The 23935-nt window shown below is 43.6% G+C and overlaps 1 protein-coding gene and 1 long non-coding RNA gene across 4 annotated transcripts in view; one reads left to right on the top strand and one right to left on the bottom strand.

The window, feature by feature from the left end:
* Positions 1-5292: 5292 nt before the first annotated feature.
* LOC118402086 (cadherin-6-like) overlaps positions 5293-23935 on the bottom strand; it is a 40405-nt gene continuing 21762 nt past the window's right edge. For all 3 annotated transcript variants that reach the window (XM_035799972.2, XM_035799974.2, XM_035799973.2), the window contains 10 exons: positions 23362-23656; positions 23031-23150; positions 20312-20485; positions 13871-14058; positions 13398-13654; positions 12528-12664; positions 12215-12336; positions 11443-11560; positions 8455-8706; positions 5293-7567 (listed from right to left, as the gene is read on the bottom strand). In XM_035799972.2, coding sequence (XP_035655865.1) covers positions 7068-7567; positions 8455-8706; positions 11443-11560; positions 12215-12336; positions 12528-12664; positions 13398-13654; positions 13871-14058; positions 20312-20485; positions 23031-23150; positions 23362-23656 — 2163 coding nt within the window. In that variant the 3' untranslated portion in view covers positions 5293-7067. The remainder of the gene's footprint in view (positions 7568-8454; positions 8707-11442; positions 11561-12214; positions 12337-12527; positions 12665-13397; positions 13655-13870; positions 14059-20311; positions 20486-23030; positions 23151-23361; positions 23657-23935) is intronic.
* Positions 8960-10502, top strand: LOC127911032 (uncharacterized). The gene is made up of 3 exons (XR_008077418.1): positions 8960-9349; positions 9510-10149; positions 10390-10502. It is a non-coding gene; the product is annotated as an uncharacterized LOC127911032 (long non-coding RNA).

The following is a 23935-nucleotide window of genomic DNA, read 5'->3' as shown; positions in this document are numbered from 1 at the left end:
TGTCTTGTGTGTAGTTGTCTATCCATGTAGTTACCAATGTATGGAACTCGTCATTTGATAGCATGGAGGTGTTGAATTTCCAGCTCTTTGACCTCGGGATGTTTTTGCAGAGGTCAAAGCGGAGGTGGACAAAGGCGTGATCTGAAAGTGCTATGGGTCCGATTGTACAAGTGGCTTAATTTATGAAACTCTTTGGGATAAAAATGTAATCTATACGGGAGTAGGTGTTATGGACATTAGAGTAGTATGTATAGTCCATAGATGAGCCATTATTCTCTCTTCAGATATCTATCAGTCCCATCTCTTTAGTAAGAGAGTTCAACATCTTTGCAGATCTAGGATTTGTGGTGGGGACTTGAGATGATTTGTCTAGGGTTGGGTTAAGGGTACAATTAAAATCTCCGGCCACCACGCCAAAGGAGACACAATGCTCATTGAACAGGGTATATATATATATAGGCTAGTGATACATCTATTACATAAAGACGCAGTAGATGATATAGAGTACAGTATATACGTATACATATGAGATGAATAATGTAGGGTATGTAAACATTACAGTATATTAGGTAGCATTGTTTAAAGTGGCTAGTGATATATTTTACATCATTTCCCATCAATTCCCATTATTAAAGTGGCTGGAGTTGAGTCAGTGTGTTGGCAGCAGCCACTCAATGTTAGTGGTGGCTGTTTAACAGTCTGATGGCCTTGAGATAGAAGCTGTTTTTCAGTCTCTCGGTCCCAGCTTTGATGCACCTGTACTGACCTCGCCTTCTGGATGATAGCGGGGTGAACAGGCAGTGGCTCGGGTGGTTGTTGTCCTTGATGATCTTTATGGCCTTCCTGTGACATCGGGTGGTGTAGGTGTCCTGGTAGTTTGCCTACGGTGATGCGTTGTGCAGACCTCACTACCCTCTGGAGAGCCTTACAGTTGTGGGAGGAGCAGTTGCCGTACCAGGCGGTGATACAGCCCGCCAGGATGCTCTCGATTGTGCATCTGTAGAAGTTTGTGAGTGCTTTTGGTGACAAGCCGAATTTCTTCAGCCTCCTGAGGTTGAAGAGGCGCTGCTGCGCCTTCTTCACAATGCTGTCTGTGTGGGTGGACCAATTCAGTTTGTCTGTGATTTGTATGCCGAGGAACTTAAAACTTGCTACCCTCTCCACTACTGTTACATCGATGTGGATAGGGGGGTGTTCCCTCTGCTGTTTCCTGAAGTCCACAATCATCTCCTTAGTTTTGTTGACGTTGAGTGTGAGGTTATTTTCCTGACACCACACTCCGAGGGCCCTCACCTCCTCCCTGTAGGCCGTCTCGTCGTTGTTGGTAATCAAGCCTACCACGGTTGTGTCGTCCGCAAACTTGATGATTGAGTTGGAGGCGTGCGTGGCCACGCAGTCGTGGGTGAACAGGGAGTACAGGAGAGGGCTCAGAACGCACCCTTGTGGGGCCCCAGTGTTGAGGATCAGCGGGGTGGAGATGTTGTTGCCTACCCTCACCACCTGGGGGCGGCCCGTCAGGAAGTCCAGTACCCAGTTGCACAGGGCGGGGTCGAGACCCAGGGTCTCGAGCTTGATGACAAGCTTGGAGGGTACTATGGTGTTAAATGCCGAGCTGTAGTCGATGAACAACATTCTCACATAGGTATTCCTCTTGTCCAGATGGGTTAGGGCAGTGTGCAGTGTGGTTGAGATTGCATCGTCTGTGGACCTATTTGGGCGGTAAGCAAATTGGAGTGGGTCTAGGGTGTCAGGTAGGGTGGAGGTGATATGGTCCTTGACTAGTCTCTCAACGCACTTCCTGATGTTGGAAGTGAGTGCTACGGGGCGGTAGTCGTTTAGCTCAGTTACCTTAGCTTTCTTGGGAACAGGAACAATGGTGGCCCTCTTGAAGCATGTGGGAACAGCAGACTGGGATAGGGATTGATTGAATATGTCCTTAAACACACCAGCCAGCTGGTCTGCGCATGCTCTGAGGGCGCGGCTGGGGATGCCGTCTGGGCCTGCAGCCTTGCGAGGGTTAACACGTTTAAATGTTTTCCTCACCTCGGCTGCAGTGAAGAAGAGGCCGCATGTTTTGGTTGAAGGCCGTGTCAGTGGCACTGTATTGTCCTCAAAGCGGGCATAAAAGTTATTTAGTCTGCCTGGGAGCAAGACATCCTGGTCCGTGACGGGGCTGGTTTTCTTTTTGTAATCCGTGATTGACTGTAAACCCTGCCACATACCTCTTGTGTCTGAGCCGTTGAATTGAGATTCTACTTTGTCTCTATACTGACGCTTAGCTTGTTTGATTGCCTTGCGGAGGGAATAGCTACACTGTTTGTATTCGGTCATGTTTCCGGTCACCTCGCCATGATTAAAAGCAGTGGTTCGCGCTTTCAGTTTCACGCGAATGCTGCCATCAATCCACGGTTTCTGGTTTGGGAATGTTTTAATCGTTGCTATGGGAACGACATCTTCAACGCACGTTCTACTGAACTCGCACACCGAATCAGCGTATTCGTCAATGTTGTTGTCTGACGCAATACGAAACATATCCCAGTCCACGTGATGGAAGCAGTCTTGGAGGGTGGAATCAGATTGGTCGGACCAGCGTTGGACAGACCTCAGCGTGGGAGCTTCTTGTTTTAGTTTCTGTCTGTAGGCAGGGATCAACAAAATGGAGTCGTGGTCAGCTTTTCCGAAAGGAGGGCGGGGCAGGGCCTTATATGCGTCGCGGAAGTTAGAATAGCAATGATCCAAGGTTTTGCCAGCCCTGGTTGCGCAATCGATATGCTGATACAATTTAGGGAGTCTTGTTTTCAGATTAGCCTTGTTAAAATCCCCAGCTACAATGAATGCAGCCTCAGGATGTGTGGATTCCAGTTTGCAAAGAGTTAAATAAAGTTTGTTCAGAGCCATCGATGTGTCTGCTTGGGGGGGAATATATACGGCTGTGATTATAATCGAAGGGAATTCCCTTGGTAGATAATGCGGTCGACATTTGATTGTGAGGAATTCTAAATCAGGTGAACAGAAGGACTTATTTGATTGTGAAGAATTCTAAATCAGGTGAACAGAAGGACTTATTTGATTGTGAGGAATTCTAAATCAGGTGAACAGAAGGACTTGAGTTCCTGTATATTGTTGTGGCCACACCACGTCTCGTTAGCCATAAGGCATACGCCCCCGCCCCTCTTCTTACCAGAAAGATGTTTGTTTCCGTCGGCGCGATGCGTGGAGAAACCAGCTGGCTGCACCGACTCCGATAGCGTCTCTCCAGTGAATGTTTCCGTGAAGCAAAGAACGTTACAGTCTCTGATGTCCCTCTGGAATGCTACCCTTGCTCGGATTTCATCAACCTTGTTGTCAAGAGACTGGACATTGGTGAGAAGTATACTGGGGAGTGGTGCACGATGTGCCCGTCTCCGGAGTCTGACCAGAAGACCGCTTCGTTTCCCTCTTTTACGAAGTCGTTTTTTTGGGTCGCCGGCTGGGATCCATTCCGTTGTCCTGGGTGAAAGGCAGAACGTAGGATCCGCTTCGCGAAAGTCACATTCTTGGTCGTACTGATGGTGAGTTGACGCTGCTCTTATATTCAGTAGTTCTTCTCGACTGTATGTAATGAAACCTAAGATGACCTGGGGTACTAATGTAAGAAATAACTTTCGTTTTTGTCTGTAAGCAGGAATCAAGAGGATAGAATTATGGTCAGATTTGCCAAATGGAGGGCGAGGGAGAGCTTTGTATGTATCTCTGTGTGTGGAATGAAGGTGGTCTAGAGTTTTTTTCCTTTTCCTCTCTCATTTCTACCAGCATGTCACGTGTGCAACATGCTGGTAGAAATGAGGTAAAACAGATTTAGGTTTGCCTGCATTTAAGTTCCCGGCCACTAGGAGAAATATAAAAAAAAAAATAGATGAACACTCTCTTGGTATATAGTGTGGTCTACAGCTTGTCATGAGGTACTCTACGACAGCCGAGCAATACCTTGAGACTTCCTTAATAACAGACAAATATTTTGTCCCCAAATAAGAATATGGCATTAATTGCATCTATAGATATCTAGTCGTTGAAATAAAAACAACGTAGCCAAGGTGATTCTCTCCATAAAAAAAATAGGTATAGAGCTATAATGCCAGTAAGATTAAATGCATTCTGGTCACAAATCAGGCATGAGAGAGAGGGAGGGCTGTTCAGCCTCACATGACAGTCTCATTAAATATTAACAGAGAAGAAATGTCTAGGCCTAATGGAAGCTGGTCTGGCCTGGAGAGTTACGTCTCTTAGCACTCATGCTGCTGCTGATGGGATATGTTGGCAAGAGTTGATGTGCTTTTGGACAGCTCATTGTGTTGCATGGTATTTAGCTGGTGGAAACTCATGTGAGTCTCTCTCTCCTTTTAGTTCCTGGCAGGTGTTGCAATTGCCTGGAGCTTCTATGAACTTGTAGGGAAGGGGGTTTAAAACATGTCCATTAAAACATCACACAACATGTATGATGACAATGGTTGGCTTCTTCGTAGAATTGCTGATGCCATCTCCAACTGTTCTGTCATTTTTGTGAAAAACCAAATGAATGACCACAAACAACAATGATTAAAACATGAGCAGCTAGGCTAAATGTTAATATAAGGTTCTAGGTTGAATACAAGTATCCTTTAATCCCTTGGGATGTTTTCAACAATGAAACTAGGTGGCTAACTTCCACAGGTACCATTTTCAGCATTGGCTGCTCATCTACGATTGTATGAGGCAAACTTAGCCACCACCATCAGATGAGATGCTAGCACACATGCTTACAGATGGGGAGAGAGAGGCCTGGTACGAGTCAATTAGCAAAGGCATGGTCTTAAATGTCACCATCTGCCTAACATCTGATCTGCTAAACCAATATCAACTTAGAAATGAATACCCTCTCTCTTAATCAGGTTTCCAGTCCTGAGAGATCTCCAGATCTCAATCACAGATTATACTAATTAGGTAATGCTGGGGGAGAACCAGAGTGAGTCATGTGACATGCGTACAGTAAAGTGGGCTATTGGTACTGAAATGTAGCCAGCCTGAGAAAGATGTCAGTGACCAGTTTGTGTGATGGTACAGTAGTATTGTAGCTGAGTTGATTAAATTAGATGCAATGGGAAAGGAACACTGCGACTACCTCGCTGTCCAACCAAGTTGCATGAGTTGAGGAGCAAACTACATTGAAGATATTCAGCAGGTCTTGGAGGACCAGAAGCAGTTTTTTAATGAACTTCCACTGTCCTCCAAGAGTTGCTGGATTTCACTTTTAATGTAATTCGATGAGCATTTATTTTGTGGTTTACTGGAAAAGTTTATTATGGTAAAATTTGACAATTGTTAATACATCATAGTATGACATGTACTGTAGCCTGTAGTGTCCACATTTAGTTGTACAACTCCAAAAGACATCAAAAACAGCGATATTGGTTGGATGCTTGTGTTTCAACAATATTAATTCAGCATGTGTCCTATATATATTTGGTACAAAGAAAATCACAACATAAAAAGTAAAGTAGTACATCATGAACATCAGCTATGCTCTCAAATCACTGCCACAAAGCACAGTTTCAACCACAGTATATACCATTATTTAGTCAAACAATTTTACAGAGAAAAGTTTGATGTCAAATCAGAATGAGGTACCCAAATACCCAAAACACATCATTATCCACAAACACTTTCAAAGTCGAAGCGCAGATCAGTTGTAAATTGATCCTTTGGATCCCGTCTCAACTTCTTTAATGATGAAGTTGTTTTGGAGTGATTGCTTATGTTCGCTTAGCAACTAAGTGTGATATGAGTTCAGAGTGTGAAAAGCATTATCATCCAATGTTGTCAGAGAGAGAACAGAACAATTAGCAAAACACATCGCTGAATGAAATATTTACTTCAGATGCTTTCTATAGTTTTGGTTCTTTTCAAGGATGTTAGGTAATTCTTCATGTAAATGCTTTCTCTCTGTAAAGTATAAGCTGTACTATTAACATGAAGAGTTAAAATGTCTGTTTTTCTCAGCCAATCTCCTTCTCTGGTGGTATGCTCATTCACCTTGTAGGCTTTTTGTGCAGAATTTATGTAAGTAAGACATACAGTATGTGTATATATCGCTGCGCCCATAAACATGTCTAATATGACCATTATTGATTTGTGATGGATTATGTCGATGTTGTCAGATGTTGCTGAAATTCGCTGTAAATCGTAGAGCATCAAACCTCATCTCCGTCCATTTCTTCATTCATCATCATGTGCAAAGATACACACATACAGTCCTTGTATCAAAGCATGTCTTCAGAGAGTTACTCTTGGATACAGTTCCAACAAATGGACGGATCACATAATAAATGATTGGCGAAATAAACAAACAACGTCTAATTGGAATAGTGAACTTTCTGTGCATCAGAAGGCTTGATAGGGGAATGGAGTAAGTACAGAGTGGCTGCCCAAGTTCCATAAACTTTCATGAAGAAATGTTTTATTTTGGTCCTGGGCTTTCCTGCCATGAAAAGTATTTGGCCATTTTAAAATAAAGTACGAAGAATTACCTAAAGAGATGTTCAATTCCGGTTCCTTGTTCCTGGAAAAGCAAAGTTCAAATTCACTAAAACACTCAAATATACAAAGTACAACATACTGCACTTCAGTAACAGTACAGAGAAACTATATGAGATCTCTCAAGAATACACAGAATTATTCAGAGAAATGTGTAATCCCTTCCAATGCAGCATATAGATACAGATGTAACCAGAAAATAAAAATAAATGTATATATTTATAGTTTATTTTGACATTGAACTCAGGATCATTAACTGAAGTTCACCTTCTCTGGAAAAGTTGGCCTTGCACTAAAATAGTAAAAAAAAAGATTCCACACAGTTGCACAGTCTCTATCTGGTCTGGCCATCAGAAAGAGCTATGGCCTATAGTTGCGTTGGAAGAAATAAAAGGGCACTTTGTAAAAAACTCGGGCTGCAACATTTGTCCTCATTTTTTGAGAAGAGAGATTACAGTCAGTTATTGTTCATAGTTCATCATCCTAGCTCCGGCCCCAGAAACAGGTCAGGTAGTGTGTTAGGAGTCACAGTCGCTGTCCTCAGCCCCGTACATGTCAGCCAGTTTCCTGAAGCGGGGCCCCCAGTCACTGAGGTAGTTGTAGTCCTGGTCCCCTTCAGAGGAAGCTGACCCCAGGGAGCTGAGAGACTCAGCCACTGAACCGGTTCCCTCGTAGGCATATGTGGCCAGAGAGTCATAAGGGGGGGCGGTGGGGTTATTGTCGTTATCCTGCACCCTTTGGTTTATGAAGTCCCGGACATCGGCGTTGTCCCGCGATGGAATGACTGTCTGTCTGAGAGGGGGGTACAGCGTGTCCGAGGGGATGATGTCCCGCCTCTGCTTGCTCTCCTCGATGGCTTCGGGGTTACGCAGAGCCCCGATGTCGAAGGCTTGGGTGTCCTCCTCTCCGCCCCCCTCGTCGTTGTAGCTGACGACGTTGTCTCGCACGTCCTCTTTAGAGATGATCAGAGGCTCCTTTTTCTTCTGCTTCTTCAGTGCCGCAAACAGAACTATGATCACTGAGAAACAGAGAGGGAGAGAGCGACAGAGAGAGAGGGAGGAAGGTAGAGAGCGCCGGAGATAGAGACAGATAGGGAGAGAGTGACAGAGATAGACACAGAGAGAGAGACACAGAGAGATGGAGAGAGAGAGCGAGGCAGCGTTAGCAAGAGGTTTGCTGTTCAGGGCTGGTTGATTTCATCTTATCTCGCTGCTCATGCTGCAGTGAACACTGCATTAGAACACGGGCTGGTTCCTGCAGCCCAGTACAACAGCGCAGTAACAATTTAGAAACAACTGCAGTTGAGATGCTGAAACATTTTTGAATTTTAACATCCCAATGAGATTGCAACTAGAAACTTATAGATAACCAGGAAATGGTGCCACGTTTAATAAATACCTTTCCATTATATGTAGTTAATGGTGCTGAAGTAATATATTGGGGTAATCGCATAATATTATTTTTCATTAAAGTAACTCCTGGTGTATCAGGGGTTATTTTTACTGCCTGTCTACTATCCTGTCTACAATCTGAATCCCATTGGACTTGTTGTGATCCTCCATAAATAACACGTTTGCCGTACACAGCCAAGAATGAAATAGACGGGAATTTAGGGCATTCTTAGAGGTGCCTGTGAGTGTGTGCGTACTCGTATGTCTACACATTCAGGTGATATACAGGAGGGTCAAATTGAACATCTAAAATATAGCAACTACACTAGAACCTGTGGAATTTCTTATTAAAAGAGAGATATTTTACATACTGTACATTAATGTGAATGACTAAACTGGAGATGGAGATGGTCAGAGCCAGACAGACAAACAGACAGCTATAGTCAATGAGGACTCAATCAATATACTGTACTCACACAGCCAGCCAGATAGACAAACAGACAGCTATACTCACTGAGGAGGATAATAACACAAAGCAGGATAGCCACCAGGGCCCCGGTGCTGAGTCCAGCTGAGCTGGTCTGGGCCTCGGCGTTGCACAGCTCCATGTTGCCCTCGCGGTCGCAGGTGCACACGCGCACCGTCAGCGTCCCCGTGCTGCTCTGCATGGGGAAGTCCCCGTCTGTGATCACCACAGGAACCAGGTAGACGCTCTTGTGCAGTCGGCTGTAGCTGGAGCGCCGGGTTAGGACGCCAGCTGTGTTATCTAGAGGGAAACAACATACATTTAACACACATGTTAAGACTGATGTAACAGCCACATTATAGTGTGTTATATGGCTATGAAGGGTGACGGATTGCACATAGACTACAGAATTGCCTTCCAGCCTGGTTCATTGGATTCATTGGAATAACCATAAGGTGCCATAATCATGTATGCAATTAGGCATTATAACATATTTACTATAATGTCAAATCAAATTGTATTTGTCACATGCTTCGTATGGCCACAGGTGTAGACTAACAGTGAAATGCTTACTTACAGGTCCATTTCCAACAATGCGGAGTGAAGCATAAGATAAAACATTTAATAGAAAATATAAATAGTATAAAAAATATAAAGAATCAGGTGTTGACTGTGTATGATAGACACCCAAACATAATATCAGGTGTTGACTGTGTGTGATAGACACCCAAACATAATATCAGGTGTTGACTGTGTAAGATAGACACCCAAAAATAATTTCAGGTGTTGACTGTGTATGATAGAGACCCAAACATAATATCAGGTGTTGACTGTGTGTGATAGACACCCAAACATAATATCAGGTGTTGACTGTGTGTGATAGACACCCAAACATAATATCAGGTGTTGACTGTGTAAGATAGACACCCAAACATAATATCAGGTGTTGACTGTGTGTGATAGACACCCAAACATAATATCAGGTGTTGACTGTGTAAGATAGACACCCAAACATAATATCAGGTGTTGACTGTGTAAGATAGACACCCAAACATAATATCAGGTGTTGACTGTGTATGATAGACACCCAAACATAATATCAGGTGTTGACTGTGTAAGATAGACACCCAAACATAATATCAGGTGTTGACTGTGTGTGATAGACACCCAAACATAATATCAGGTGTTGACTGTGTATGATAGAGACCCAAACATAATATCAGGTGTTGACTGTCTATGATAGACACCCAAACATAATATCAGGTGTTGACTGTGTATGATAGACACCCAAACATAATATCAGGTGTTGACTGTGTATGATAGACACCCAAACATAATATCAGGTGTTGACTGTGTGTGATAGACACCCAAACATAATATCAGGTGTTGACTGTGTGTGATAGACACCCAAACATAATATCAGGTGTTGACTGTGTATGATAGAGACCCAAACATAATATCAGGTGTTGACTGTGTATGATAGAGACCCAAACATAATATCAGGTGTTGACTGTGTATGATAGACACCCAAACATAATATCAGGTGTTGACTGTCTATGATAGACACCCAAACATAATATCAGGTGTTGACTGTGTGTGATAGACACCCAAACATAATATCAGGTGTTGACTGTGTGTGATAGACACCCAAACATAATATCAGGTGTTGACTGTGTAAGATAGACACCCAAACATAATATCAGGTGTTGACTGTGTAAGATAGACACCCAAACATAATATCAGGTGTTGACTGTGTGTGATAGACACCCAAACATAATATCAGGTGTTGACTGTGTATGATAGAGACCCAAACATAATATCAGGTGTTGACTGTGTATGATAGAGACCCAAACATAATATCAGGTGTTGACTGTGTATGATAGACACCCAAACATAATATCAGGTGTTGACTGTGTGTGATAGACACCCAAACATAATATCAGGTGTTGACTGTGTGTGATAGACACCCAAACATAATATCAGGTGTTGACTGTGTAAGATAGACACCCAAACATAATATCAGGTGTTGACTGTGTAAGATAGACACCCAAACATAATATCAGGTGTTGACTGTGTAAGATAGACACCCAAACATAATATCAGGTGTTGACTGTGTATGATAGACACCCAAACATAATATCAGGTGTTGACTGTGTATGATAGAGACCCAAACATAATATCAGGTGTTGACTGTGTATGATAGACACCCAAACATAATATCATGTGTTGACTGTGTATGATAGAGACCCAAACATAATATCAGGTGTTGACTGTGTATGATAGACACCCAAACATAATATCAGGTGTTGACTGTGTGTGATAGACACCCAAACATAATATCAGGTGTTGACTGTGTGTGATAGACACCCAAACATAATATCAGGTGTTGACTGTGTATGATAGAGACCCAAACATAATATCAGGTGTTGACTGTGTATGATAGACACCCAAACATAATATCAGGTGTTGACTGTGTGTGATAGACACCCAAACATAATATCAGGTGTTGACTGTGTGTGATAGACACCCAAACATAATATCAGGTGTTGACTGTGTAAGATAGACACCCAAACATAATATCAGGTGTTGACTGTGTAAGGTAGACACCCAAACATAATATCAGGTGTTGACTGTGTATGATAGACACCCAAACATAATATCAGGTGTTGACTGTGTGTGATAGACACCCAAACATAATATCAGGTGTTGACTGTGTAAGATAGACACCCAAACATAATATCAGGTGTTGACTGTGTGTGATAGACACCCAAACATAATATCAGGTGTTGACTGTGTAAGATAGACACCCAAACATAATATCAGGTGTTGACTGTGTGTGATAGACACCCAAACATAATATCAGGTGTTGACTGTGTGTGATAGACACCCAAACATAATATCATGTGTTGACTGTGTATGATAGACACCCAAACATAATATCATGTGTTGACTGTGTATGATAGACACCCAAACATAATATCATGTGTTGACTGTGTATGATAGACACCCAAAGAGATCATACAGTACAGTACTCACCTCCATTGTCTCTGACTGTGAAGTTGCCTCTGTAAGCTCCCTCCGTAGCCAGACTGAAGAAGAACTTGTGCCCACCTGCAGGGTCATCTGCATCCACCGCACTCACCGTCTGGATCTTCTGTTTACAGGATAAACAAAAACGGATTCATATTTTTAAAATAATATAATAATAATAATAATAATAATAATTATTTGGTTTTCCAGGCTGGCGATATTGATGAAAATTGTAGGCTAGAGACCATGCATATAGACATAACAGATTGGTATGTTTATTTAATTAATGACAAAAATAAATAACCATTTTGGAAGATCCATTGTAGATGATTGTATTGACTTCTCTCATGGGACATTGCATGGTAAACAGGAGGGCAGCAAACACAAACACAGAAGAACCAAGGATGGGCCTCTGAATTAATTATGAATAATGACAGAGGGATGAAGGAGGGATAAAAGGGGAAGGAGTAGAGGAATAGACATGTGGTGGGCACCTATTGAAACATGTCCTTGATGTGTGACAGCTACTGTCACCTGCCATGACAGATCATCTCATCAGCTGCCACAGAAAGTAGACCCTGGAGACCAATCACTTCCCCAGAGGAATGCAGCACTCATCACAATGCTTTATCGTCATTTGTGGTATTCTTGGGCATATAGCCTATTGTAGAACCTCTAGATGTCACAATGATATAGAGTAATTATAGCAATGCGAATAATTCATTCATGTCAAACACTATCTATCATGGGACCTAAGTGGAGGATCTGCGTTCCGTACCTGTCCAGCCTTGGTCTTTTCACAAACAAACGTCTCGTAGAAAGAGGCAAATGTTGGTGCGTTGTCGTTGACATCTAGAAGACGGATATAAACAGGCCCCCGACTGGTCTGCAGAGGTTTGTCTGTAAAGCAAACATACACATTATGAATAATATGAATGAATAATGAATAATAACTGTAATAAATAATTATATGATAATTGTTTTTTTTAATGTTTCAAAACAGGGCAGAATATAATAATTGAACTCCATAGCCTTTTTAGAATATTTTGTATTGTGAATTCATGTGCCTGATAAAGCTGTGAAAGACTTACTGAACTCTGTTGCGATAACAGAAATGTTGTGCCAGGCAGCTTCTTCTCGGTCGAGAGGTCTTGTGATGAATACGGTCCCATTCCCAGAATGCACGTTAAAAAGCCGGTCCAGATCTGTGCGACGATCAATGGAGTACCTATACGATAGATACACAAAATGTAAGACAATGATTGAAAGCATGGAGGTTTGTGAAACATTTCAGAGGGTTTACTACAGGCTTTTAAAACAATACACTTCTATTTTCTACCACTCACCAACATCTCCTACTGTATTTGACACCCCCTTTTCACTCAATAAGTTGAAAACTTTCTCAGTCCACTCATTCTCTGCCCTCTCTGTATGATAACAGCAGTTGATTCTGAATACTGCACGCCCGGAGGATCTGCCCTAAACAGACAGTGGGACTTATATCACTCTATTTTAATACCTGTACTGGAGAGGGAACAGCTCTGAGCAGTGGCACCGACCAGACCAGCCCTAACAGTTTCATCATCCAGCAGATTATGCAATGATCCTGTTATTTGTTCATACTAGATGCCCTTTCAGTGTATTTCCATGAGGAGTGGTAATTAAGGGACTTTGGACATTGAGAAGAACTCACTAAAAAAGGTATGTGTGGAGATGGTGCAGAATACACACCTTGTGCTTTGCTTAATATGAACACGACTTCTTCTAGACTCCCAAATGAATGAGATGACCTATCCAACTCTAAAAATTCTACAGTTTCAAAACTACTGTAACATAACCTTTAACATCCATCAAATTACCCATGATACAAATGACTATAACCAATCTCTCCATTACCTGTGGGTGGTAGGTAGAAATGAGTGGGCGGGCTAGAGGGAAAGCAAAGCAGTGCTCTAACTAACCTGACTGGGCTGTTGTATCCATCCGGGTCCATGGCCCTGACAGACCCTACTGCAGTACCCACGGCTGCATCCTCCTTCACCTCCATCACGTAGCTGGCTCTCTCAAACAGAGGAGGTTCATCCACATCCTCTATACCAATCCTGACTGTTGCCATGTCCTTGGTGGGTAGGTACCCTAGGAAACGAGTGTCCAAGGTCTGAGTGTTCTGTACCTGGATCTCCAGTGTGTAGGATCGGGTCTTTTCATAGTCCAACGGCTGCAAGGACAGGGATACAGTGACAATAGAACATGGTAGGGGAGTCATATTCTGCACTGATGCAGTACGGTTATGTTTTGAAGTATGTACTTATCATACAATAACAGATACAGTAATAGAGTTTCGGATGGTCTGATGACCTCAGGTCTAACAAAGCATGCACTAGTTATGGGTGACTATACAGTAGATGTAATTTACAGGAGTAACGGCTGTTACCTTTCCAACAGTAATGATGCCTTCCTGTGAGTCTTTGTCTGTGATGACATCGAACATGTCCAAGCCGTCCCCGCCGACAACGTTGTAGAACATCTCTGCATTCTTCCCACGGTCTTTATCCACTGCTTTGATTCTGCCAACAGGAGTTCCAGCTTTCATGGATTCTGCAACGCTGAACTGATATATGCCTGGAACATGAACATAAACAGACACACATGTAAATCAAGAATGTTCTGTATGAACCTGAGATCAACAGAACTTCATATTGGAATATCGGCAACATTCACCGCGATTTCACACCACTCAAAACCAATTGCCTCCGTAATTATGTTGGCGAGAAGAAGAAAAGTGTGTTAACGAAACAGAACCAGAATGGCCTAGAACCATGAGACAGAATTGCATAAGCTTGTCAGAAACAGAAGAGATTGTTGGTCTTCCTCTGGCATGGTGGTTTACTGTGCCAGGTCCTCATTCACACATCTATGTTTCTGACACTAACACATTTGCCTTAAGAAACTATTCACACCCCTTGATTTTTTCCCACATTTTGTTGAGTTACAAAGTGGGATTGAAATTGATTTAATTGTCATTAGTTTGTCAACGATCTACACAAAATACTCTGTAAAATCAAAGTAAAAAATGATTGGAAGTCAAATATGAATGGAAAATATTTTTAAAAATGGATTAGAAAAGTATTTAACCCACTGGGTCAATACATGTTACAATCACCTTTGGCAGCGTTTACAATTGGGTATTTTTCTGGGTAAGTCTCTAAGAGTGTTGCAAACATGCATTGTATAATATTTGCCCATTATTCTTTTTTAAATTCTTCAAGCTCTGTCAAGTTGGTTGTTGATTATTGCTAGACAGCCATTTTCAAGTCTTGCCGTATAGTGCATTCGGAAAATATTCAGAATTCTTAATTTTTTTCCACATTTTGTTACGTTATAGCCTTATTCTAAATTCAATTTTTTTTTAAATTCCCCTCATCAATCTATACACAATACCACATAACGAACAAAGCAGGTTTTAACATTTAGAAACAGAAATACCTTATTTAAATAAGTATTCAGACCCTTTGCCATGAGACTCAAAATTGAGCTCAGGTGCATCCTGTTTCCATTCCATTCCATTCTACAACTTTATTGGAGTCCACCTCCAGTAATTTCAATTGATAGGACATTATTTGAAAAGGCACACACCTGTCTTCTTAGAGTTTGCTGTCCAGCCAAACTGAGCAATCGGGGGAGAAGGGCCATGGTCAGGGAAGTGACCAAGAACCCAATGGTCACTCTGACAGAGCACTAGAGTTCCTCTGTAGAGATGGGAGAATCTTCCAGAAGGACAACCATCTCTGCAGCACTCCACCAATCAGGCTTTTATGTTAGAGTGGCCAGAAGGAAGCCACTCCTCAGTAAAAGGCACATGACAGCCCGCTTGGAGTTTTCCAAAATAGGACCTAAAGGACTCTGACCAGGAGAAACAAGATTTTCTGGTCTGATGAAACCAAGATTGAACTCTTTGGCCTGAATGCCAAGCGTCATGCCTGGAGGAAACCTGGCACCATCCCTACTGTGAAGCATCATGCTATGGAGATGTTTTTCAGCAGCAGGGACTGGGAGTCTAGTCAGGATTGAGAGAAAGGTGAAAGGAGAAGAGTACACAAAGATCCTTGATGAGATGCCTGCTCCAGAGCACTCAGGACCTCAGACTGGGGTGAAGGTTCCCCTTCCAACAGGACAACAACCCTAAGCACACAGTCAAGTTGTTGAATGTCCTTGAGTGGATCAGCCAGAGCCCAGACTTTAACTTGATCGAACATCTCTGGAGAGACCTGAAAATAGCTGTGCTGGGACACTCACCATCCAACCAGACAGAGCCTGAGAAGATCTGCAGAGAAGAATGGGAGAAACTCCCCAATTACAGGTGTGCCAAGCTTGTAGTGTCATACACAAGAGGACTCAAGGCTGTAATCGCTACCAACGGGGCTTCAACAAAGTAGCAATTTCTTCTTAGCTAGCTACATAGCCGTCTTTGTATCAAAGATAATTGTGTAATTATCGTATTTCGTTGTCCTAACGTAGTCTACTGCCCAGCAGCTAGCCAGCTAGCTAACGTCCACCGTCTACCGAATAGCAGCACTGTAGAAACTATTACACTCAACTGAACGACTTGATTAGTGTAGTGTTAGCTAGCTACATAGTTGTCTTTGCTGTCTTCGTATCCAAGATAATTGTGTAGTTTAGAGTGTGTAGTCTTAGAGTGATTATCTTAATTTACCGAGGTTAGCTAGCCAGCTATTTGTCGTCCTTAACGTAGGAGACACTGCTAGCTAGCCAACAGCTAGCCAACGTCTACCGAATATAACTTCCCACTCAACAACCCGGTCGCATTCCGCTTCGCTCCACAGGTAGTATAACATTTTCATTTCATTTCATTACAGCACAACGGTTTGATTTGTTTGATCGTAGCTAGCTACATAGCTAGCTACATAGCCGTCTTTGTATCAAAGATAATTGTGTAGTCTAGAGCGATTTTCTAGGTTAGCTAGCCAGCTATTGTCGTTCTTTTAACGCAACGTAACGTAATCAACACTGCTAGCTAGCCAGCTAGCCCCCGAACAGCTGCACTGTAGAAACTATTACACTCAACAGAACGACTTGATTAGTGTAGTGTCAACAACGCAGCCACTGCCAGCTAGCCTACTTCAGCAGTACTGTATCATTTTAATCATTTTAGTCAATAAGATTCTTGCTACGTAAGCTTAACTTTCTGAACATTCGAGACGTGTAGTCCACTTGTCATTCCAATCTCCTTGCATTAGCGTAGCCTCTTCTGTAGCCTGTCAACTATGTGTCTGTCTATCCCTGTTCTCTCCTCTCTGCACAGACCATACAAACGCTCCACACCGCGTGGCCGCGGCCAACCTAATCTGGTGGTCCCAGCGCGCACGACCCACGTGGAGTTCCAGGTCTCCGGGAGCCTCTGGAACTGCCGATCTGCCGCCAACAAGGCAGAGTTCATCTCAGCCTATGCCTCCCTCCAGTCCCTCGACTTCTTGGCACTGACGGAAACATGGATCACCACAGATAACACTGCTACTCCTACTGCTCTCTCCTCGTCCGCCCACGTGTTCTCGCACACCCCGAGAGCTTCTGGTCAGCGGGGTGGTGGCACCGGGATCCTCATCTCTCCCAAGTGGTCATTCTCTCTTTCTCCCCTTACCCATCTGTCTATCGCCTCCTTTGAATTCCATGCTGTCACAGTTACCAGCCCTTTCAAGCTTAACATCCTTATCATTTATCGCCCTCCAGGTTCCTCGGAGAGTTCATCAATGAGCTTGATGCCTTGATAAGCTCCTTTCCTGAGGACGGCTCACCTCTCACAGTTCTGGGCGACTTTAACCTCCCCACGTCTACCTTTGACTCATTCCTCTCTGCCTCCTTCTTTCCACTCCTCTCCTCTTTTGACCTCACCCTCTCACCTTCCCCCCTACTCACAAGGCAGGCAATACGCTCGACCTCATCTTTACTAGATGCTGTTCTTCCACTAACCTCATTGCAACTCCCCTCCAAGTCTCCGACCACTACCTTGTATCCTTTTCCCTCTCGCTCTCATCCAACACTTCCCACACTGCCCCTACTCGGATGGTATCGCGCCGTCCCAACCTTCGCTCTCTCTCCCCCGCTACTCTCTCCTCTTCCATCCTATCATCTCTTCCCTCTGCTCTAACCTTCTCCAACCTATCTCCTGATTCTGCCTCCTCAACCCTCCTCTCCTCCCTTTCTGCATCCTTTGACTCTCTATGTCCCCTATCCTCCAGGCCGGCTCGGTCCTCCCCTACCGCTCCGTGGCTCGACGACTCATTGCGAGCTCACAGAACAGGGCTCCGGGCAGCAGAGCGGAAATGGAGGAAAACTCGCCTCCCTGCGGACCTGGCATCCTTTCACTCCCTCCTCTCTACATTTTCCTCCTGTCTCTGCTGCTAAAGCCACTTTCTACCACTCTAAATTCCAAGCATCTGCCTCTAACCCTAGGAAGCTCTTTGCCACCTTCTCCTCCCTCCTGGATCCTTCTCCTCCCCCCCCCCTCCCTCTCTGCAGATGACTTCGTCAACCATTTTGAAAAGAAGGTCGACGACATCCGATCCTCGTTTGCTAAGTCAAACGACACCGCTGGTTCTGCTCACACTGCCCTACCCTGTGCTCTGACCTCTTTCTCCCCTCTCTCTCCAGATGAAATCTCGCGTCTTGTGACGGCCGGCCGCCCAACAACCTGCCCGCTTGACCCTATCCCCTCCTCTCTTCTCCAGAGCATTTCCGGAGACCTTCTCCCTTACCTCACCTCGCTCATCAACTCATCCCTGACCGCTGGCTACGTCCCTTCCGTCTTCAAGAGAGCGAGAGTTGCACCCCTTCTGAAAAAACCTACACTCGATCCCTCCGATGTCATCAACTACAGACCAGTATCCCTTCTTTCTTTTCTCTCCAAAACTCTTGAACGTGCCGTCCTTGGCCAGCTCTCCCGCTATCTCTCTCAGAATGACCTTCTTGATCCAAATCAGTCAGGTTTCAAGACTAGTCATTCAACTGAGACTGCTCTTCTCTGTATCACGGAGGCGCTCCGCACTGCTAAAGCTAACTCTCTCTCCTCTGCTCTCATCCTTCTAGACCTATCGGCTGCCTTCGATACTGTGAACCATCAGATCCTCCTCTCCACCCTCTCCGAGTTGGGCATCTCCGGCGCGGCCCACGCTTGATTGCGTCCTACCTGACAGGTCGCTCCTACCAGGTGGCGTGGCGAGAATCTGTCTGCTCACCACGCGCTCTCACCACTGGTGTCCCCAGGGCTCTGTTCTAGGCCCTCTCCTATTCTCGCTATACACCAAGTCACTTGGCTCTGTCATAACCTCACATGGTCTCTCCTATCATTGCTATGCAGACGACACACAATTAATCTTCTCCTTTCCCCCTTCTGATGACCAGGTGGCGAATCGCATCTCTGCATGTCTGGCAGACATATCAGTGTGGATGACGGATCACCACCTCAAGCTGAACCTCGGCAAGACGGAGCTGCTCTTCCTCCCGGGAAGGACTGCCCGTTCCATGATCTCGCCATCACGGTTGACAACTCCATTGTGTCCTCCTCCCAGAGCGCTAAGAACCTTGGCGTGATCCTGGACAACACCCTGTCGTTCTCAACTAACATCAAGGCGGTGGCCCGTTCCTGTAGGTTCATGCTCTACAACATCCGCAGAGTACGACCCTGCCTCACACAGGAAGCGGCGCAGGTCCTAATCCAGGCACTTGTCATCTCCCGTCTGGATTACTGCAACTCGCTGTTGGCTGGGCTCCCTGCCTGTGCCATTAAACCACTACAACTCATCCAGAACGCCGCAGCCCGTCTGGTGTTCAACCTTCCCAAGTTCTCTCACGTCACCCCGCTCCTCCGCTCTCTCCACTGGCTTCCAGTTGAAGCTCGCATCCGCTACAAGACCATGGTGCTTGCCTACAGAGCTGTGAGGGGAACGGCACCTCAGTACCTCCAGGCTCTGATCAGGCCCTACACCCAAACAAGGGCACTGCGTTCATCCACCTCTGGCCTGCTCGCCTCCCTACCACTGAGGAAGTACAGTTCCCGCTCAGCCCAGTCAAAACTGTTCGCTGCTCTGGCCCCCCAATGGTGGAACAAACTCCCTCACGACGCCAGGACAGCGGAGTCAATCACCACCTTCCGGAGACACCTGAAACCCCACCTCTTTAAGGAATACCTAGGATAGGATAAGTAATCCTTCTCACCCCCCTAAAAGATTTAGATGCACTATTGTAAAGTGGCTGTTCCACTGGATGTCATAAGGTGAATGCACCAATTTGTAAGTCGCTCTGGATAAGAGCGTCTGCTAAATGACTTAAATGTTAAATGTTAAATGTTACTGAGTAAAGGGTTTGAATACTTATACCAATGTGATATTTCAGTTTTATTTGTAATACATTTGAAAACATTTTGAAAAACCTGTTTTTGCTTTGTCATTATGGGGTATTGTGTGTAGATTGACGAGGAAAATAAAAATCAAATGTAGAATAAGGCTGTAAGGTAACTAAATGTGGCAAAAGTCAAGGAGTCTGAATACTTTCAGAATGCACTGTAGATTTTCAATCCGATTTAAGTCAAAACTGTAACTACGCCACTCAAGAACATTCAACGTCGTCTTGGTAAGAAACTCCAGTGTATATTTTGCCTTGCACATTAGGTTATTGTCCTGCTGAAAGGTGACTTTGGGTTAGTCCTGTGAAGTAACTAGAATGTTGTTGATCCATCCTCAATTTTCTCTTATCACAGCTATTAAACTCTGAATGCCATTACGAATTACTACTTCAAGCACCAGTATAATACCAGTCACTGTACTCAGTACTCACTCTGTACTCAGTACTCAGTACTCACTCTGGGAGAAGCGCGGGGGGTTGTCGTTGACGTCTGTCAGGGTGATATTGACCGTGGTGGTCCCGGTTAAGCCGCCCCTCTGGCCCGCCATGTCCTTGGCCTCAATCACTACCTGGTAGTGTTCCCGCTTCTCCCGGTCCATCTCTCCAGGCCCCAGGGCTGTCCGGATTATGCCTGAGGACAAACCAGAGGAACACAATATTAATGTGTCATATAATATAATGAGATGTTAATATATATAATATTAATAATATATAATATTGTTAATTAGCTAGCTAAGCACGTTTCTCCTTCTCTGGTCCTGTAGGGCTGTAGGGATCGCTCATGGAGCCACCATGTCAAACAGATTTAAATGATATGGTATAGTTTGAGAATGACCTGTAGGTGATGATGATATGTAGGTGTCCTTGATTTAACTAATGTATCAGCAAATATTATAGTTATAATTACCAATGGGAGTAACTTAACTAGTGTTTATGACTGGTATAAGAGAGATGCACCTTCTGCAAAGAAATGGTCACCACATCAGAAAATAAAAACAGTTTCACATTGCTAAGACCTCATGGTAGGATTTAACAATAAACATTTACTACTGTATTTACAGTTGAAGTTGGAAGTTTACATACACCTTAGCCAAATTTAAACTCAGTTAAACTCAGATTTTCACAATTCCTGACATTTAATCAGAGTAAAAATACTTTGTTTTAGGTCAGATAAGGTTCACCACTTTATTATAAGAAAGTGAAATGTCAGAATAATAGTGGAGATAATGATTTATTTCAGTTTTCATTTATTTCATCACATTCCCAGTGGGTCAGAAGTTTACATACACTCAATTCGTATTTGGTAGCACTGCCTTTAAATTGTTTAACTTGGGTCAAACGTTTCAGGTAGCCTTCCACAAGCTTCCCACAATAAGTTGGGTGACTTTTGGCCCATTCCTCCTGGTGTAACTGAATCAGGTTTGTAGGCCTCCTTGCTCGTACACACCTTTTCAGTTGTGCCCACTCATTTTCTATGGGACTGAGGTCAGGGCTTTGTGATGGCCACTCAAATACCTTGACTTTGTTGTACTTAAGCCATTTTGCCACAACTTTGCAAGTATGCTTGGGGTCATTTAACTTCCTGACTGATGTCTTGAGATGTTGCTTCAATATATCCACATAATTTTCCTACCTCATGATGCCATCTATTTTGTGAAGTGCACCAGTCCCTCCTGCAGCAAAGCACCCCCACAACATGATGCTGCCACCCCGGTCCTTCACGGTTGGGATCTTCGGTTTGCAAGCCTCCCCATTTTTCCTCCAAACATAACGATGGTCATTATGGCCAAACAGTTCCATTTTTGTTTAATCAAACCAGAGGACATTTCTCCAAAAAGTACAATCTTTGTCCCCATGTGCAGTTGCAAACAGTAGTAGTTTTTTATGGCGGTTTTGGAGCAATGTCTTCTTCCTTGCAGGTTATGTCGATAAAGGACACGTTTTACTGTGGATTTGGATACTTTGTACGTGTTTCCCCCAGCATCTTCACAAGGTCCTTTGCGTTGTTCTGGGATTGTTTTGCACTTTTCACACCAAACTAATTTCATCTCTAGGAGACAGAACGCGTCTCCTTCCTGAGCGATATGACGGCTGCGTTGTCCCATGGTGTTTATACTTGCATACTGTTGTTTGTACAGATGAACGTGGTACCTTCAGGCATTTGGAAATTGCTCCCAAGGATGAACCAGACTTGTGGAGGTCTACAATTCTTTTTCTTGGCTGATTTCTTTTGATTTTCCCATGATGTCAAGGAAAGAGGCACACCGTTTGAAGGTAGGCATTGAAATACATCCATAGGTACACCTCCAATTGACTCAAAGTACGTCAATTAGCCTATCAGAAGCTTCTAAAGCTATGACATAATTTTCTGGACATTTCCAAGCTGTTTAAGGCACAGTCAACTTAGTGTATGTAATCTTCTCACCCACTGGAATTGTGATACAGTGAATTATACGTGAAATAATCTGTCTGTAAACAATTGTTGGAAAATGTACTTGTGTCATGCACAAAGTAGATGTCCTAATTGACTTGCCAAAATAAATTTGTGGAGTGGTTGAAAAATGAGTTTTAATGACTCCAACCTAAGTGGATGTAAACTTCTGACTTCAACCAAATTATTTTTATGAGACAGTGAAAATGGCAACGGACCCAACATCCATCCTATACAATAATGTCTGGCCTGGCCTGGCCTGGTTTGGCTTGTTTGAATGGGTTCTATAATCTATGATATGACTGTTTTCAGATTAACCCTTAGAAACATCTATTTTTTCCAATGTTTGTAGGATTTCATGTCCTCTGGTGTGACGGGGACATCATCGTCCATGTCACATCAGGGATGAACCATATCGCTGTTAAGACACACAATAATCTGCCGGTTGGAGGCTTTTTTGTTTCCATTTCCTTTTTGTTTAAACACAGAACCAGCTACGGGAGATGTTCCAGAGTGCACATTAGAAATGATTCAATGTTTCAGTCTACTTTGGAAAATGCACAGGGGGCTGAGAGAATAGTAATTGCTCTGGAAGTCTGACTCTGAACATTACATTGCATTACAGTCTCTCTCTTCATTGTAATAATAATTGCTTTGAGGGATTAAACAGCATTGCAGCTGTTTCAGACAGACAGACAGGCAGACAGGCAGAACTACATAAAGGCAGGCAGACAGACAGACGGACCTGTGTCGGGTTCCACTGAGAAGTACGGGTGCCCCTGGCTGATGCTGTATCGTAGTTTAGCGCTGTTCCCGTACATGCTGTCATCTGCGTCCGTGGCTGTTACCTGGGTGACTGAAGTACCTGAGAATGGAAGATAAAAAAGGCTTTGTTAATCGCTGAGGATGAATACGAACTCACATCCACATGATCAAAACCATACATGGTATTTTACACTTTAATAAGTTCCCATTGACCTTGAAACCGTGCTGATCTTTTATCATCAAAGGGAGTTAAATTGAAGGGTCATGACGTTGAAATGTCGAAAGTCAAATTAAAGTTAAAGAGCACATACCCATATTGGACCTCTCTGGTACACTGACAGTGTAAAGCTCCTTAGTGAATATTGGCTCGTTGTCGTTGATGTCATGAAGTTTAACAATAAACTCTGTCTCCGGCTCCAGTTTTATGCCTGTGTTCTTGTTGACCACGGTGGCTCGGAGGGTATAGAAGGCCTTATCCTCTCTATCCAGTCTCTTATTGGCATGGAGGTCGCCATTGTTTTCATCAATGGTAAATATGTCTCCAGCCCCGTCCCCACTTAGAATGTATTTCAGGGTTCCATCCCCCCTGTCCATATCGGATTGGAGCTGCCATAAAAAAACAAAAGAATAGTCAACATATTTGTCTCCTGTGAGAAATGGGGCCTTCAGAGAGATGACAGCAAGGCAAATACTGGATGTATACTGCACTATAAAATATATACAAAAATATGTAGACATCCCTTCAAATAAGTGGATTCGGGAATTTCAGCCACACCAGTTGCTAACAGGTGTATAAAATCGAGCACACAGAAATGCAATCTCCATAGACAAACATTGGCAGTATAATGGCCTTACTGAAGATCTCATTGACCTTCAACATGGCAC

Source organism: Oncorhynchus keta, chromosome 23, assembly GCF_023373465.1.
Source record: "Oncorhynchus keta strain PuntledgeMale-10-30-2019 chromosome 23, Oket_V2, whole genome shotgun sequence".
NCBI lineage: Eukaryota > Metazoa > Chordata > Actinopteri > Salmoniformes > Salmonidae > Oncorhynchus > Oncorhynchus keta.
This window is presented reverse-complemented; position numbering and strand designations above follow the sequence as displayed.